Here is a 17815-nt window from a genome sequence, read left to right as displayed (position 1 = left end):
TGCCTTGTAGATTAATGCAGTTTTCAGATTAATGAGCCTTGATATCACACAATTCTTTGCAATTAGATTTCAGCACAATCAATAAACCAGCTGATCTGGCTTTACAAATACAATATCAGAGAATGTTTGCTACTTGGCTTTATTATGAAGCATGCAGACAGTAAACCTTGATTTAAAAACAATTAGGGTGCTATTTTGGTTTTCAAACTGAGATTCTGACTTTCCTTGAGATATGCTGTCCTTTGTTAATTTACATTTCAGCAAGCTTAGAAACATTAACCCCCCAAATAGAACTTTTTAAACTTAAACTTTCTGGAGCATCCCCCCCCCCATCCTTTGAATCTGTCCTTTGAATCTGAACTATTTTAATTATGTATAAAATAATTTATCACTTTAGTGAGATATTGTAGATCCAAATTATGTGTTAAAAGTTGAAGAGTGGGGATCCCCACTTTGTTGGTCTTAAAGGTGATCTAATGTTCAGTTTCTAAACTCAGCTGGTGGCTTCCACTGACCTCATTTATCATCACCTGCACATATAGCACTGAGGTGGCAAGCCCCATCTCCCCCTTCTCTAATGTGCTGTTAAGGCCACTACCAGGTTCGGAAAGATGTTGATCAGCCCCTAAGACAGTCCTTCCCAAGCCCCATAATGTTGTAATGCCAGTGATGGTCTGTTCAGGACATGCCCTCAGTCACACCCAATGGCTCAGGGTGCTCACCAATCATCACTATCTATCATGAGCAATCCACCCTACCCCTGCCAAACAAGGGGGTTAACCTAGTTTAACACTCCTTGACCCACCTGCTAAGCATAACATCCTGCAGGTCTTGATGTAGATCAGCTAAACAGAAGAAAAAGATGAGTAGGTTTTTATACCCTGCATTTCTCTATCCTAAGGAGTCTCAAAGCAGCTTTCAATCTTCTTCCCTTCCTCTCCCCACAAGAGGTGGGGATAAGAGAGTTCTGACAGAACTCTAAGTGGCCCAAGTTCACCCAGGAGGCTTCATGTGGAGGAGTGGGGAATCAAACCCGGTTCTCCAGGTTAGTCTGCTGCTTTCAACCACTATACCATGCTGGCTCTCAATAGGTGTTGTATCCTTCAGGTGATACATGGACATCATCATCCCTGTACTGGTGAGGCATATGGTATCTAATTGCCTAGTGAGGGCTATATGCTTCCCAATCAGCCAGAATTTTCTTGCAAATGGCCTTGTTGACCATACGCCATACTCTCTCAGTTTTGGTGGGCTTAACTGCCCCCTCCAAACCCTTCTCTACAGCAGCTCCATCCATACCATTACAACACCAGGGCACCATTCATTAACCTTCTTCCCTAATTATCCTGTGGGTCAGCATAAATCCTTGGTTTTGCACCAGATTGGTTTCATAAAGATGCAATACTAGTACTTCAGGGTGACTGTCTTCTCTCATAATCTGGTGGAGAGAAGGCAGGAGCTGATTCCACAACATACCCCACCTGCCACACCATTAGCACCATGGCAGAAAAGGCCCTGCCCCCCTCATGGTCCTGCTACCCATTATGATGCTGAAGAATTCCAGCCCACTTCCCCAGCCTCCATGTTTAGTGTGCGATTCTCTTCAGAAGTAAACTTACTAGCTCCATGCTCTGGATCTGAAGCCACTGTATTCTGAGTTGGTCTCCAGCACCTCCACTCTCAGCCGTAGAATGTCAGTGGCTGACATCATCTCTCCCTGGCACCTCAGGGCACAGACCCAGTTTCAATGCTGCCATCCTGTTTGCTAGAGAAGAATTAGATTGGTTAGAGGCACACCTAGCCACTTTCACTGGGCATGGAACTACTCCCACTGCTTGGCCAACAGAAACACATGATTGGTGTGTGGCCCTTTCCAAAGCCTCAGTCCTGGCCACAAGATCTGGGACACTGGTTTTTCTTTTTCATCTGAAGATAGCTGGGCAGGTGACTTCCTGAGGGTGGTACTGAATGTTTTGCCAAGCCGCCCTTCTTCTGCTGGCCTTTCTCTGGCACCATCCCTAAAATAAATCACAACAAATTGTCTTGTCTTTCCCTTCCCTGAGGGTTTTTTTTAATAGTGCTCTGACTTGCTTTTTGACCAGCACGACCCCCCCCCCCCCGGGAATACCTGAATGTAGATATCTAACCAATCTACCTAATTAACCTTCAGTGTCTATCTATCTATCTATCTATCTATCTATCTATCTATCTATCTATCTATCTATCTATCTATCTATCTATCATCTTATTTATTTAACCCAATTGGGGCAGGGGAATTAGGAATTTAGGCAGAGACTGAGGAACAAAATGACCACCACAGAGGCTCCAATAGTTACAAGGAGAAATCTTAGTCAGCAGGCTCCACTAACAACATGGTCACCAGACACCAATACTGACAAGATGGCCGCTCCCAAGTCCTGGCACCCTCAGGGGGCAGCCAAAGAAGCCACTGAGCTCCTTGCATGCAACAATACTCTTTTTTTGTAAGTCTTCCTTTTTTTTCCTCCCCCCCCCCCCAGTCCTGAAACCCAGAGTAGGAACAAACCGGTACTTCAGCTTCAGTCAAGTTAAACATCGCTATGAGCCCCAAAGTGGCAGTCACTGCCCCAACGCACCTTGTGAAGCAAAAGGGTTCATAAAGGGTTAATTTATGTAACAACTTGTTAGCCTCTTCCCAGGTGCAACTGGCTCATTCTGTAGCCGGCTTGTTTTATTAATTTCAAGGTCAGACAGAGGCGCCCATTTGCTTTACCAAAGAACAGTCTCTGATTGTAAAGCCTCACACCTGGTAGAGGGAGAAGAGTATATCTGGGTGCTCGAGTTGTTGGAAAGCCAGCCTGAGAGATCACTTGAGCTTACGGCTGGGCTGGTCAGTGTGCGCAGAGACTCCCACGCAACGCTACCCTGTCGGCTTCGGTTTATGATTGTGCCTCCTGAGAACTGGACTGAGAAGTCAGGTAGTTCAAGTTAGTTTTATTGTTTTCCTCTGTACTCCTTGAAGTGATTTGCTGTTTGATTTTTGTAGTAAACTCTTTGAATTCCTTTAGCTTGGAATAAAATCCTTGGTTTTAAACCCATAATTGTCAGCCTGTATGTGCACAAAACCCTGTTTACTCACGAGGGTGTCTTTGCTATTGTGACACACCTCTTCTTCTCTATTCCTCTGAAGCCTGCTGCTCCACCCTTTAATCGCTTCAGCCCCTGCACAGGATAGATCCATGCCTGATGAAGCACAGCCAAAAGCAGAGTCTCCTAACCAGACCAATTATTCACCACACACATATATACTGTGAATCCACCAGTTTCACCATCAATAGCTATGTGAAGGGGGCTAAATAGGACAGAAGGTGGGATGGGGTGGAGTGAATTCTGTAGAGTTAACTTATATCCCTTCTTACAGCTTCAAACACTCTTCAACCAAACAACACACTTTAGACACAGCCTGGTACACAAAAACATTCACTCCACACACTCTTCACTGCTATGAATTCTTTTAGGCCTGTTGTACAGTGCTGTAGAATAAGAGAATAATGGGGTAGCCGAGGTAGTTAGAACAGGCTGTACTCTTTCAGACTGCAAGAAAGGAATTAACATTTTTAGCATTTCTATACATTAATAATTCCCTGTAAGAGAAGAACTTACACAGCATGTGAAGGGCAGGTTAACATTTCAACAACAACAAAAATTGGAGTCATTATATGGGGAAGCTTTAAAATATGATGCTCCCACCTGCAGACTGACGTGGTACAGCCTCTCCATCTACTTCATTCTGCTTCATAAGTAGACCAGGCCTTAGATAGGGTTGCCAGGTCCTTCCTAGTCCCCAGTGGGGGACTTTGGGGTGCATTTCTGGAGGGGGCAGGGATGTCCCCAACATGATGTCATTCAGAAGTGACATCATCACATTGGGCACAGACACTCCGCACGCTTGCACTCCAAGTGGCAAATTTGCGGCCAATGGCCTCCCTTCTCCCTCCCCTCCTGCAAGATTTAAAGGGCCCTCCAACTGATCAGTGGGCTACATGCTCCTGCCAATCTACCGGAGGACCATTTAAAACTTGTAGAAGGGAAGGAAGAGGGGTGGCTGCTGGTGGTCGCTGTAGGGGGTGGGGATTGGGGGCAGGGCTTCCCCTGCTGGCCAGCAAGTTGCTGGCAGGCTTCTGCCTGCAAAATCAGGGGATCCCCCCCCACCACCTGGGGACTGGCATCCCTAGCATTAGAAGAAGCTTAAATGGCCACCATGTAAATATTCTCTGATAATGCTAAGGCTTCTGACAGAAAATAGTGGGGAGTGATTACATAAGGACAATTTCCTTGATTCTCTTCTGTAGGCATATTCTTGAATGCAGACTAGTGTTTCTCTGTACCCAAGGATTTATGCCTGCCAAATGTGATTTTCTCACCTACCCCTGTATGGCAGATCAGAATGCCCCCCATAAACCTCCTGGGGGTAGATATCCTTGTGCCTACAGAAATGACAATCTGTATCCAAGCCTCAGAGTTGAACTGGATATACACTGCTTGAAAACCTGAACAAGAGGGACAGGTGTTACAATTATACCACATTGGTTCAAGTGATACAGGTGCAATAAAACACATTTCCTACAGCACTAAAATAGCAGTTGATGAACTTATGCTTTCAGCTATAGATAAAAGAAGCATATTTCTAAAGTCTCTATTAGCCTATAGCATCACTGAAATGAACTATGCTTGTGGCCTAATCTCAAAGTGATTTCAGTAACAGTATATAGGCTTTTCTGACCCTGCACCTATTTTAAGCTCCAAATAATTAGCCATTAAAGACTACTTTAGAAGACTTACCCTGCTAATGAAAGAAATGAAGTGGCTTTGCATTGAAATGGCAAGATAATGTTGAACTGAAATAGTGGAATAAAAATGATGTCAATGATAACATATGATTTGCAGAACAGCAGCAACAGATAATGGCAACAAATATTTACTCTTTGCAAAAGAAGCAAGTGCTTGTTATAACAACTGCAACATGGCTTGTTTATTGAAGAAGATGGAATCTATGATTTTGAATGCAAAGTTGCTAATTTTAACTTTGTTCTCTTACAAATGGCAATCTGGTTCTATGTGTTTGGAAATACAGGCTATTTTGCTTCTTTGAAAACACACCAAGTGTTTCCATAATCAATCTGTTACAATCTCGAAGAATCAACAATTCAGCACATGAACTTGTCACAATCTTGCGGTCACGGCAACTATAATACATCATTTGAGTGATGCCTATGATGTTTGTGGGCTGGAAGGAAATAGGTTTTTGTATTGAAGGATGTGTTCAAATACAGAATGATATACTTTTCACCTTGGAGAACAAAGGAAGGGCAGAATGTTTTTTTATATATTTTTGCTTATGGAAACTTTATTTAAGCTTTGCATTTCAATCCCAGAAGCCATTTGCTTTAGCCCAAGAATTTAGTGCTTATTTCTTTCCAATCAATACAAAATCAAGTGGCATAATTGTAAAACATTAGAAAATCAACAAGCCAGACAGTATTGTGCTAAGTAATGGGCTTTAGTAGAAGCTGCTACAAATTTCCTGCCCTTAAAAGAGAGAGAGGAAGATTCTAACCTTGTTAATTCAATAGAATGTCTTACATGCCGTTGTGGCCCATTGTGTTAAAAGGCATCTAACAGTATTTGGTTCTAAACCTAATTTTTTCCAACTTAATATTAGCTCATTCAGACCATCAGTGCAGTGGATAAAGACAGTCCAATGGAACACCATCAGTTCTCCTTCAGTTTGGCTGAAGACACCTCAAACCGCTCCAGTTTTGCTGTCAAGGATAATCAAAGTAGGTGTCCCTTGAGTCAGTTTTGAAATATTCTTGTAAAGGATAGTTAACCTAACCACGTTAATCATTAGTCTGTTTCATCCTTCACAGAACTATCTATACCAAGTAGAAAGCAGATTTGAGAGCCATTGAAGTTCAGTAATTAAAGCACTGGTTTTAGATCTGGGAACTCCACATTTAAACCTTTGTTTTTAGGACATCAGCATCTCACTGCTCCATAGAATTATTGTAAAGCTACTCTGCTATTTCTGAACTTTTTGTAGAAGTAGCAGGATAGCAAGGTAATGCATCCACCCTGCAAGTATGCCATAAACCCTCTAGTATGTAAAATCTGGGCATCAGTGAACCTAGACAACTAGGAATACTCATCTTGATTGCATGTGAAGAGTTGCTCCAAAACTGCAATAAATGGGAAAGCCTGAGCTCACGCAAGTTCCATATGTGAAACCAATGACAGCAGAGCTTTGGATTAGTTCCCTCTTTTTAAAATTTGCTTTTATTGAATTTTCTAGAAAATATTACCCAACATATTACACAATGAGGGCACCTTTCACTGCTATCTTACCCAGAGGAGGAAGGAAAAGGGGAGTCAGCACTTAAAAGGAATGCACTGCCAAAGTCTCAGCCTACTGTGGCAAAGCAGCCCCTTTCACACAGATAAACTGTAGCTAGGAGACAAAGATTGCTCAAGTTTGCAGAGGCAATCCGTATAAAGAAATAGTCTGGGCAATCAACCAACAGATATATTGCATCAAAGAGAAACATTGCATCAAAGGTGTCTTGGAAGACCCCAGGGGGAACACAGAGGAGGAAAACAGATTAGACGATTTGTGTGAGAAAGGTACACAAAAGCCCACTGCACTTTGAAAAGTCTGTTCGAAAGTAGTCAGAGACAAAACTATATTCCCACTTGGCTTTAGCCATTTGTTAGGCATACAAATATAGAACTCATGAATCAAAACACACACACACAAACCTATACTCCAGGAATTTATCCAGTTAGTGGAATAGGCCTATCAGTGACAGATAAATGGATCCCCCATGAGCAGAAAATAATACAGGGCTCAAAGGGTTGGAAAAGGCTACTGCCACTATATCCTACTTGTAGACTTGCCAGAAACACCAGTCCAGATGCTGTAGGCAATAGGAAGTTGGAGTACATGGACTATTGGACTAATCCAGCATTGATCCTTTGTTTTTCTATAAAGCATTGATAGCAGATCCTTATTTGAACAGCTTTTTCATAGATCTGCAGACAGTATGCTGAAGTTCAAAAAAATACTCAGAACAATCTCAGAATCCTATTTTATCTTTTAAAAATTGCTTTCTAAGTATGGCATATTGTAGGAGTGATAACTTTCCCAATATCTCTTAACCTACCAAATGCTAGTAATATTTTTAAAAAATGGGAGAGAGCAAGCAGGTTTTTAAATGAAACGAACATTTAATATTAATATAGAAATCTGTACATGGCATTTAGTTCCGCTAAAACAAAGTTATAGACAAAGGCATAGTTAACAATTATTTAACTTTGTTTCCTGTTCCCGATTACACTGTTTTCATCGATATACTGATGACATCATATGAATGACTTTTCTGTGTTGCAATGCTATGCAGCATTGGTATTGATCCTAGAGGCTGAGAAAGAATCGTATGGGGGGGACACCAATCGAAACTAATCTGAAGGGAAAACCTAAGTTCAACAACTGATGAAATTGTAGGAAAGAAGACCACTTAAAGGCAGCCTTTTGAGAGTTAGAAGAAGAGCTATTTCAAATTCAGCTAAAGTATACATTGCTCATATTGGCTTTGCTAATTATTTGAATGTTCTGGCTAGGTGAATAAATCAATACAGCTAACTTTTGGAAAGTTCACTGTATTCTGAATAAGAAATTACTCCTTTAGACTTCAGGCTCAAATGGTCTGGCTTGTATGCAAGCCACTATCTTGTACCCTGCATTCCTATGCTTTTCCAATCATAGTCTAGAGACAGTACTGACCTATCTTACAGTGGGTTTGTAAGGACTTCTGTGTGATGTATGCTTATTTCATTACTACCATCTACTGTAGCTGAAAGCTTTAAGCCAATTCAGCAAATCTATAATATGGCCTTAATATTATGTAACTGTCATCCCAGCAACTGTACCCCATAAACATACAGTTTGTGCACACAGAACATCTAACTAGCCAAATCATGTCCATTGACATTCATATCCAAACTGTAGTCTGTTACCCCTAATAGATCTAACCCAAGTCGTTAAGAATTATAAATATATCAACCTAATTTTACACATGGTTAAATGTATTGGCTGTGGTGCAGCATATAATTGTATGGTTGGTAGCAGCTAGGTAGCTGGAACCTACCCAAGCATATAAAGCATGTAATAGTCACTAGTCTCTATATATTTATAGAGAATAAATGAGAATTAATTCTAACTGAATATGAATTGGTTGTCTATTTTCTTGAATTCCCAAAGACTTTTAAGTTATGTATGCATCTTGTTTTTTTTAGATAATACAGCTGGAATTCTTACCAAAAGAAATGGCTTCTATCGTCAAAAGGAGTCTGTTTTTGCCTTGCCAATCCTAATTGCAGACAATGGAATTCCACCCCTTGCCAGCACAAGCACCTTAACAGTTCTTGTGTGTGACTGTGACACTGAAGTCAATCCTAAATACTGTAGATATGGAGCCCTGGGCATCAGTGTGGAAGCATTTGTTGCTGTGGTGGCCTGCACATTAATTATATTAGGTAAGGAAAAGAGTTAGGTGCCTTCATTCTGCTTAAATATATATGTTTGCTTAATTGGTAGAAGTCAACCAGTTTGACTCTCTCTCTCTCTCTCTCTCTCTCTCTCTCTCTCTCTCTCTCTCTCTCACACACACACACACACACACACACACACACACACAGTATAACTGAGAGTATGGTGGTGTGACAACAAAAGATGGAATAGATGAGAGTTATACTTCACCAAACACATTGAGTTGGATGCAGCACAATATTTCTGCTTGTGCTAGATCTCTTGTACAAAAAGAAAACGATCATGGTAACAGCTTGTGCTAAGTCATGTATCCCCACTTGTGTTTCCACTTGTCCAAGATCTTGTGCAACCAATTCCTTAGCACTATAATATAAAAAGGAGGAAAACTCTAGGTGTTGCACAAGATCTTGCATACGCAGAACTCCACTAAGTCCAGAAAGCAGTTTCTGCTTGAGTGTCACTGGTTTCAAGCCATTAAAATAAAGTCAAGCTTAATTTTTGCTACCAGTGCATCAGGGGCTCACATTGGACTTGGTTGGCAGTTGTGTACATCTTGGAGGCAAGAACAGAAACAAGCCATGTCCAACACCTCCCCCTTGCTAGAGCCAATGACACTGCTTTTGATATGAAATGGTTTGCCTAATTCCAAAGGAATTCCAGAGGAAAGTTTTTAGATATATACTTTACTTTACTATTCGATTTATATACCGCCCTTGACCCCTAGGGGGTCTCAGAGTGGTTTACAGATATACTACGTATGTAGTTGTTATCCTAACCTAGGGCCAGAAATTCGAAGGGGGCTTAAAATATCTTCTCTTTGTACATGGTCCATTACCTCCCTCTGTGTCACATGCACAAAAAACATGTTCATACTACTTACACACCTCATTCATATATGACTATTAATTGGTTGAAATTAAATCAGAAGAGTTTTCAGCTAAACATTAGGAAGAACTTCCTGACAGAGCAGTTCTTCGGGAGGTGGTGGGCTCTCCTTCTTTGGAGGTTTTCAAACAGAGGCTAGATGGCCATCTAACAGCAACGCTGATTGTGTGAACTTAGGCAGTTCATGAGAGAGAGGGCAGGAAGGGTTGCGTCAGTGCTTCGTTCTCATGGCCCTTTCTTACATGTCCAGGGAAATGCTGATTGCCACTTTGGGGTCAGGAAGCAATTTTTCTCCAGGCTGGTTTGGCTAAGGACCCTAGAGTTTTTGTCATCTTCGGGGCGTGCAACAGTGGTCACTGTGTGTGTGGAGGGGGAAGTATTTGTGAATTTCCTGCATTGTGCAGGGGGTTGGACTAGATGACCTTGGAGATCCCTTCCAACTTTATGATTCTATGTTTCTATGCCAACCCATTCATACAGCTCACATGCTCCACTACTATTCCACAAATATTCATTCATACAATTCTCATCTGGTCCACCAGTTGTGTAGCATTATTTCACACATAAAGCACCAGTTCTCTTCAGTTATCAGTTATCAGTCTTCGTCCATTTCTGTACCCCTTCTACCAGCAAACTCATCTGTCCATGGGTCTTGCACAGCTGGAATTTTCAAAAATATTGCTGTCCCCAGAGATGGATTGTTTCAATCAAGAATTCTTATCCAATAGCAATATAAATGTCAGCTGTAGCCTGTGTTTACCTTAGATTTTTTGCCTTTGTTTGGATTTGCATGAGCGAGGAGGAAAATAGGCAGAAGAATGGATAATTTTGGGGGTTTGCAGCAGTCTATGTGTTCTGTGCTTTAATATCATATTTTTATTTGTTTCATTATAATTATAGCTGTGCCTGTCCAGATCATCCAAAGCTGGCTTTAACTTTGAAATTAGTTGTTACCAGCCCATCGCCCATGAAAATGCAAGACAACAACATGGGTTTAGCTGGTTTATTTAAATGGATTATCTAGCTCATGACTAAATAAGCTAACACATTTTACGGGGTAGGCTGTTCAAAGCAGCCTTAACATGGCAGCCATTATTTGAGCAAATCCACCCTGGCTCCAAACTCAGCCAGTGATTCTCAGCCTTGATTATCATCCTTTTCAACCGATGCCATTACCAAACAATCCTCTATCACACCCAGTTTGTCAGGAGGTTTGCTAATTTCCCCTACCTATCATGAGCAAGATGCCCCATTCCTTCCAAACTAGTTATAGCCAAACCTATTAAAGGCCAGGCCTATTTATACCCATCCCCAGAGAAATCATGAAGCAGCTGAAAAAAGGTTGCCCAAGAGCCAATAAGGAAAGTGTCCCCAAATTCCTTCTTCATACCGAAGCGACCAGTTAATCCCATGATATCCCACAGTGGGGCAGATGGATAGCAGCACATGGCAAATGCCTGTGTGGGAGGAGCAGAGGCCTGCTTTGTCAATCTCCCATTTTACCTTCTATTTGCTGGAGGGGCTCTAGAATCCACCAGTTATGTCCCACATTTCATCTGAGCCCTAGAGTGGCCCACTGCTTTGAATACATATATACAAAGATGTAACACATGTATGCACTGGATTAAAACAAGTTTACACATTAAAATTGATAATTACACTGCATTCTCCAAGTCTTGGTCTGAGACGAGGAATCAAAAAAATTTCAGCAGAACTTTGATGCATCATGTGCAAAATGTTCTGAGTTTAAAATTAGGCAAGATGGTTTTACCATTTCACGTTCTTACTGGCTTACAAATAGATCCTTTCACTTTTCATATTTTATAAATCTCATTGAAGCCAACATGATGTTACTTTTATGCCCTGTAATTATAGTTCATACGAAACATTGATCAGACCTCAAATCTGCAGTGACATCACTATTAATATGTTCTACGTTTCTTGGAGTTCTTAGACCCATACCAATGTTCTTTCACCCTTTTTTGTTTGCTTGCCAGTGTTTGTTCTGGCAATTCTGGCCTTCAGGCAGCAGAAGAAGAAATCTCTATTTCATGAGAAAGGAGAAGAGTTCAGAGAGAACATTGTTAAGTATGATGATGAAGGAGGTGGAGAACAAGACACTGAGGCTTTTGATATTCCAACACTGAGAAATCATTCAGTCTTGAGGGAACACAAGCCTCGAAGAAACATCACAACACAAATACAGAGCCTTTACAGGCAATCTCTGCAAGTCGGTCCTGAGAGCGCCGTATTCCGGGAATTCATTTCACAAAAGCTGGAAGAAGCCAACTCAGATCCAGATGTTCCCCCTTATGATTCCCTTCAGACTTATGCTTTTGAAGGCACTGGGTCACTGGCTGGATCTCTTAGCTCACTGGGATCAAGTTCACTCGATCTGTTTACAAATTATGATGACTTTGTTCAATTGGGCTTCAAGCAAGAAGAAAGCATTCATGGATCTGTAAATACTAAATGGAATTAGGAACCATCAATGGTCACAACACAACTGGTAGAAAAGTGGGAAAGTAGTTACAAAAAGAGTAGTGTTATATAAAGCAGGTGGGGAAAAGGAGCCTAAGGGAAGTAGATAGCAAGCACTTTGAAATGCAGCACATTTTTTTTATTCTATGAAATCATGTACATTTATATCTTAACCATAAACAATTCATCATACCAACAAATAAGAACTTAACAAGAATCCTAATACCAAACAAATATATACAAACCCACAGTATCATAAATGTATTAAACCAACTATACCTTTATTAAAAATAAAAAGCTTAGTAATAATAATAATAATAATTATTATTATTATTATTATTATTGTTGTTGTTGTTGTTGTTGTTGTTGTCACATCATACAATTTTATTGTTTAAACTGTATTTCTGGAATATGCTTAGCAGATATGTGCAGGATGTAACAGCTGGTACTGGAATATGTGGTAGCCCACTTCTACGAGAAGGAAAGAGGTTAGGATCAGGAAATAGTGTCACTGTGTAGCTACTGCTAAGGTAGCATTTTCTGTACTTCAGCAAGTATGGGACCCTCATATTATAGAAAGGTATCTAGCTACTGGTACTGGGCTGAAAAGAAGACTATATTAACAGCATTTTAAAAATCCACAAAGGGAAGTTGTAAATATTCTGTACAATTTAAGCCTCCAAACTAGTTACACAGCTGTTTCAATTGCAATTTAATAACGACAACTGTAAATTACAGATTTAATGTAAATATATTATATTTTATAACAGAAACATAATTTTGTATAACTTTACTATAAGCTATGGATCACTTTAGAAACATAGAAAACCTGGATGGAAATATTGGGGGAAATCAGAACAAAATGTAATTTGCCCATGAGACCAATTTTAGGAATGTCTTCTCAAAACATGACTACTATTTTATGTTCACTTTTATCCTACATTGCTTCAAATGTATTCAGATGTAGGTATGATTTGGACTTTGCCTATTGATTCAGACACCCAATATACATTCGGAAAACTGATATCACGTGAAAAAATATCTTTAAGTAAATTTAATTTATCAACGCTAAAATATAGTTTTCTGTAACAGCCAACATTTATTCACAATTAAATGTGGGTTTTTTATTAAACTACTGAGAAATGTGTTACAGTCCCAATTAATTTCTCATGGGCAGAATCTAAAATAAGAGTAAAAATGGACCAAGTTCAAGAATGAATCAATATTCAGCTTAAATATTGTTATCAACTGTGTTGTATAAAACCCAATACTATTCACATCTGGGCATTTTTCTTTTATTAAGAGTTTAAAAGATGACTGATTTCCCAGAACAGATTTATTTTTATTTTATTATTATGGAATATAAAATTAGCTGGAGCACTCAATTTTATTGTTACAGTATTAAAGATCTTTAAAATGCTAAGCTGGTGAACATAAAACTTTATGTATAACATTAGATAATAAGATAGTAAAACACTTTAATGTTAATCCAGCTCTTCAGAAAATGATCCCTTTCTATTTCATTTCTCAGGAATCAAGTCAGGCTTCAGAATTAAATTTCCCTACTGTATTTTTGTTTGCACAGTCAACAGTTGGTATCAAATTGACTCAGAACTATGATTCCCTGTCACTTTATCTGTATAGCTATCAGCACAAAAGGTAGTGATCTAAAAGACATCAAATGCATTCAAATGGCATCCAATGAACACATCCCTGCCTCTTATTTATTATTTTCCCCACTAGGTTTTGTTTAATACCCTTAGCTTCATGTAATCAACTGAAACATTTCCATGCCTGGAAGCTTGCATTATGATAAGGAAAACTGGGCAATTAGCTACTTTATTTTTACACCAGCCAGGAAATCTCTGGTGTATTACAATGCATGCAAAAGTGAAAAAGCAAGAGCCAAATGAATTGCACACACCAGAGTTTGTACTACTACTGTTTGTACTAGGAAAGAAAGAAAAGGGGAGGGAGTGTGTAAAAGAAAAGGTGCCAGTAAAAATCCATGTTAACTGTAGTATATTAGAACTGGAAGGGAACTATATTGGTGATATAAAGAACAAAACCACACCTGGTGGCTTCATATCCAGGCTTTTCTTCAAATGTCCACAGAAGGAGACACCACAATCCTTTTAGCCAGTTTGCTTCATTACTGAGCTTCATAAACAGCAAGCTTCTCATACTACTTTAGGTCCGTCTAGTGAAACTCCACAATTGTTTAATGATAGCAGAGTGGTGGATAGAATGCTGAGCTCAGCCATAAGTTCACACCCCTACTCAGCCATGGAATTTACCCAAGACCTTTGGATGATGTATACCCTTTTCAGCCCATTCTGAGGATACTGGGCGGTTAAGAAGATAAATAAAAATAAAGATATAGCATAACACTTTTTCAGCTTCCAAACATTCCCTGCACTTTCTTTCAAATCCGGCACAAAGGATAGAAAGGCATGTTTGTACACTTTTGTTTCCTGTTGGGCTTTGGTGAATCAAGTCAGTACATTTGATGCTAGAAGCTAAACACCATCTATATATGGAATGTGAGGTCCCCAGTCAGTCAGAAGAAATCATGATGCTAGAAAAGCAAATAAAATAGTTAGATGATGGTACTTTCAGTTTTTTGGGTACTATTTGTGCTTTTATCAGCAAGAGGTTAGCAAAACACTGTTATTTCTCTAGTAAGCTGTTAAATACTAACTGGGAACACTGCAGACTATTTGTGCTTTTATCAGCAAGAGGTTATACATCCACCACAATATTTGGTGGGAAAATATTTAGCAAACATGGTTATTTCTCTAGTAAGCTGTTAAGTAGTAACTGGGAACACTGCAATAATGGAATAAATAAAACACTGGATACAATGTGGTGTATATTAGGAAAGCAGAGTTGCCTGTTCCCCTTTGAAAAACCCCTCTCAAATACACTCTCCTTATGACCCTCCCCCCCAGTCCAGCTAATTCGTGGGATTTTTTTCTGACACCTCCAACTTCTTCTAACCACATGAAAATCAAATGATTCTATTATTCCACAACCTCTATAACATGAGTTACCCCTCAGCTTTTCAACTCATGTGTATATATCCTTAGGGTATACGTTTGTTAGCTCCCCCTCACTCCAGTTCTACATATTTTGATCACTGGCCCCTCTTGGATTCACTTCCCAAATTGCTGCCAGGATTTCCACTTGGTACTGTGATGACTATGGGCTGAGGTGGGAGGAGGCTCTGAGGCAATTGCCTTCTGGATTGAAGAATGCCCAGTCCCCCCATTCTGGCCTCTTTAAATCCCAACAATCAAATAAAAATGGGGGCACGAGCTTTGGGTACAGTGATCTTAATTCCAGGTCTGAGCCATCTACAGGCAAACAGTTCCTTTGATGGAATGACGTTTTCATTTGCAGAAGATAGAACAGTAATTTCTGTCAATTCCCCCTCACACTGCAGACCCTCCACTTTAACCCATGCTATACTGAAGTTCTTCAGATCCCCATGAAAAATATGGGGGGGGGTGTCTGTGAAATGCAGCAAGAGGGACAAGCAGGAAGGTAGTGCTCTGTGTAATCCATGGATGGGTTGATATGTACTACTGTATCTAACTGAAGGGCCAATTAATTTCTTCTAATTAATGCATTAGATGTTCCAATAGAAAAACCCAATCACAAAGATGCAATCATGAAGGGACATATCAGTCCATTATGTGCAATTGTACACTTGTGTATCTCTCTGTGTAGCATATAACTGTACACCGTCTTTATCATGAAGAACACTTCAGTATCTCATATTCCATTTGATAGCATTAAATGGGCTTGTACCTTCCACTGAATCTGGGTTATGGTATGTCAGAGTGATAAATACAGGAAGTCTTAAATACATACACTAATGAATAGGTTTGGGCTTGACATTAAAAAGTGCAGCAAAGCAACATTTGAACATTTCAAATTTTGTTCATACAGAATACTTTCCACTCAGTCCAGCTGCATTGTAATGTGTAAGCACTTGGTTCTTGAGAAATATGTAATTGATGTTCAATACGTTGTCATCAGACACTCCTTTTTTTTCTTAGATTGACTGTCTAACATAGATTGTGTGGCACTCCATATTTATGAACATGCAGGCGCTTCCAGACATTACACAAAACCAGCCCAGAACAGAACCATGTTGAGCAAAGGAGGAACCAGTAATTTCAGTGGCACTTGAAAGCACACCACGTTTATGAGCTAACTAGTGCTTTATATATCGTTAATGAAATCTAACACGAAATACCAGGAATGGAGAAAACAAGCAGGAGGGGGGGGAACCAATCAAAGCCTCAAGGTAAATAAGACAGTAGGTTATTCTATTTTCTCAAGGATTATGCCTACCGAGTTTGTCAGGAGAACTGGAAAGTAGCTGAAGGATCATAAATAAGAGAAGATGATAAATTTCAATATATCATATGGAGGAAAATGCTCTCTGGGGCAAAGCAGGATTCACGTTGTTTATAATACCTACATAAATGATTTGGAAAAGTAGATAAACAGCATTTTAATGGCATTTGCTGATGATAAATATGGGATATACTGAAACACCAGGGAAAGATAAGATTCAAAATGAAATCAAGGAGGTAAGAGAAATATTGGCAGAGGGGAGGAAAAGAAATTATTCCCTCTGAGAAATGCAAGTTGCCTTAACAAGAGAAACAAACTGACAACCAGGGTATGTGATGCAAAAGAGAAGTCTAAGGGCAAAAAAGATGGTGTGGTAACATTAGGTAAGACTGAATATAATAAAAGCAATGGAAACTCGCTGGTCTTCCTTTGTGATCATTCATCACGACATCAGAAGGATTACATCATAGGAAGAATTCATTGATTGACCTCCCAAATCTCTTCATTGGTGTCACAGATTTCATTTTTTAGAAGTTTGAGGATGTAAAGCAAACAATCACAATGAGTCTGAGAAGAAATATTTCATCATCATAGGTCAGGCTTTTAAAAGGGGTAATGATGACTTATTCAGTTACATTGTTGAGTGCTGTCATGTTTCTGACATGAATTAATGATTTCTAAGACATCTTATCATTAACAGCTTTGTTCAGGTCTTGCAGATGGAGGACTGTGGCTAGGCATGGGTACGGACTGGCTCATGAACTAAAATTTGTCATAAATTTTAGCCAGTTCATGGTTTATAAAGCTATGTCCACCTTCATCTAAATCTAATCCAGCTTTCCTTATGATACCCCATATTCTGCCCTAACAGTAGCCTCTTGTCCACAGTAAAGGTTGCACATCAAAATAATCAAATGCTGTGGCACACCAATTTCTTTTACAACCAACCATAGCTTTTCATGATCCACACAGTTAAAAGTTTTCCTGTAATCTATTAAACATAAACTGATTTTCTTCTGAAGTTCTTTCGTATGCTCCAATAACCAGCGTAAATTTGTAATATGATCTCTACTGCCTCTTCCTTTTCTGAATCCAGCTTGAACATCTGGTATTTCTCATTCCATATATGGTGACAGTCTTTGTTGTAAGATTTTGATCATCCCTTTGCTTTCATGAGAAATTAATGCAATTGTGCAATAGTTGCTGCAGTCTTTGACATCTCCTTTTCTTTCAGAACTGGAATGTAAATTGAACATTTCCAGTCTGTTTGCCATTTTTTTTGTTTCCTTGTTTGTTTTCCAAATTTGTTGGCATATTCTTGTTAAGAGTTTGATGGAGTCCATTTCTGTGGTTTGTAATAACTGTATTGAAATCCCATCTATTTCTAGTGATTTGTTTCTCCCAATTGCTCTGGGTGCAGTTTCCATTTCACTTTCTAAAGTTGTAAGTTCTTCTTCAAAAGTCTCTTCTGGGAAGGAATCTGTCATTCTTTCATAT

General features: G+C 39.6%; 1 protein-coding gene across 1 annotated transcript in view; it reads left to right on the top strand.

The window, feature by feature from the left end:
- LOC107117484 (cadherin-19-like) overlaps positions 1 to 12193 on the top strand; it is a 73490-nt gene extending 61297 nt beyond the window's left edge. Inside the window, exons 9-11 of the mRNA XM_015419610.1 lie at positions 5702 to 5819; positions 8332 to 8571; positions 11467 to 12193. Coding sequence (XP_015275096.1) covers positions 5702 to 5819; positions 8332 to 8571; positions 11467 to 11951 — 843 coding nt within the window. The 3' untranslated portion in view covers positions 11952 to 12193. The remainder of the gene's footprint in view (positions 1 to 5701; positions 5820 to 8331; positions 8572 to 11466) is intronic.
- Positions 12194 to 17815: the final 5622 nt, after the last annotated feature.

The sequence above is a fragment of the Gekko japonicus genome, unplaced genomic scaffold (genome assembly GCF_001447785.1).
Source record: "Gekko japonicus isolate JY-2015 unplaced genomic scaffold, Gekko_japonicus_V1.1 scaffold1088, whole genome shotgun sequence".
NCBI classification, from domain to species: domain Eukaryota; kingdom Metazoa; phylum Chordata; class Lepidosauria; order Squamata; family Gekkonidae; genus Gekko; species Gekko japonicus.
The sequence above is the reverse complement of the archived record's forward strand: the minus strand, read 5'-3'. Positions and strand labels throughout refer to the sequence as shown.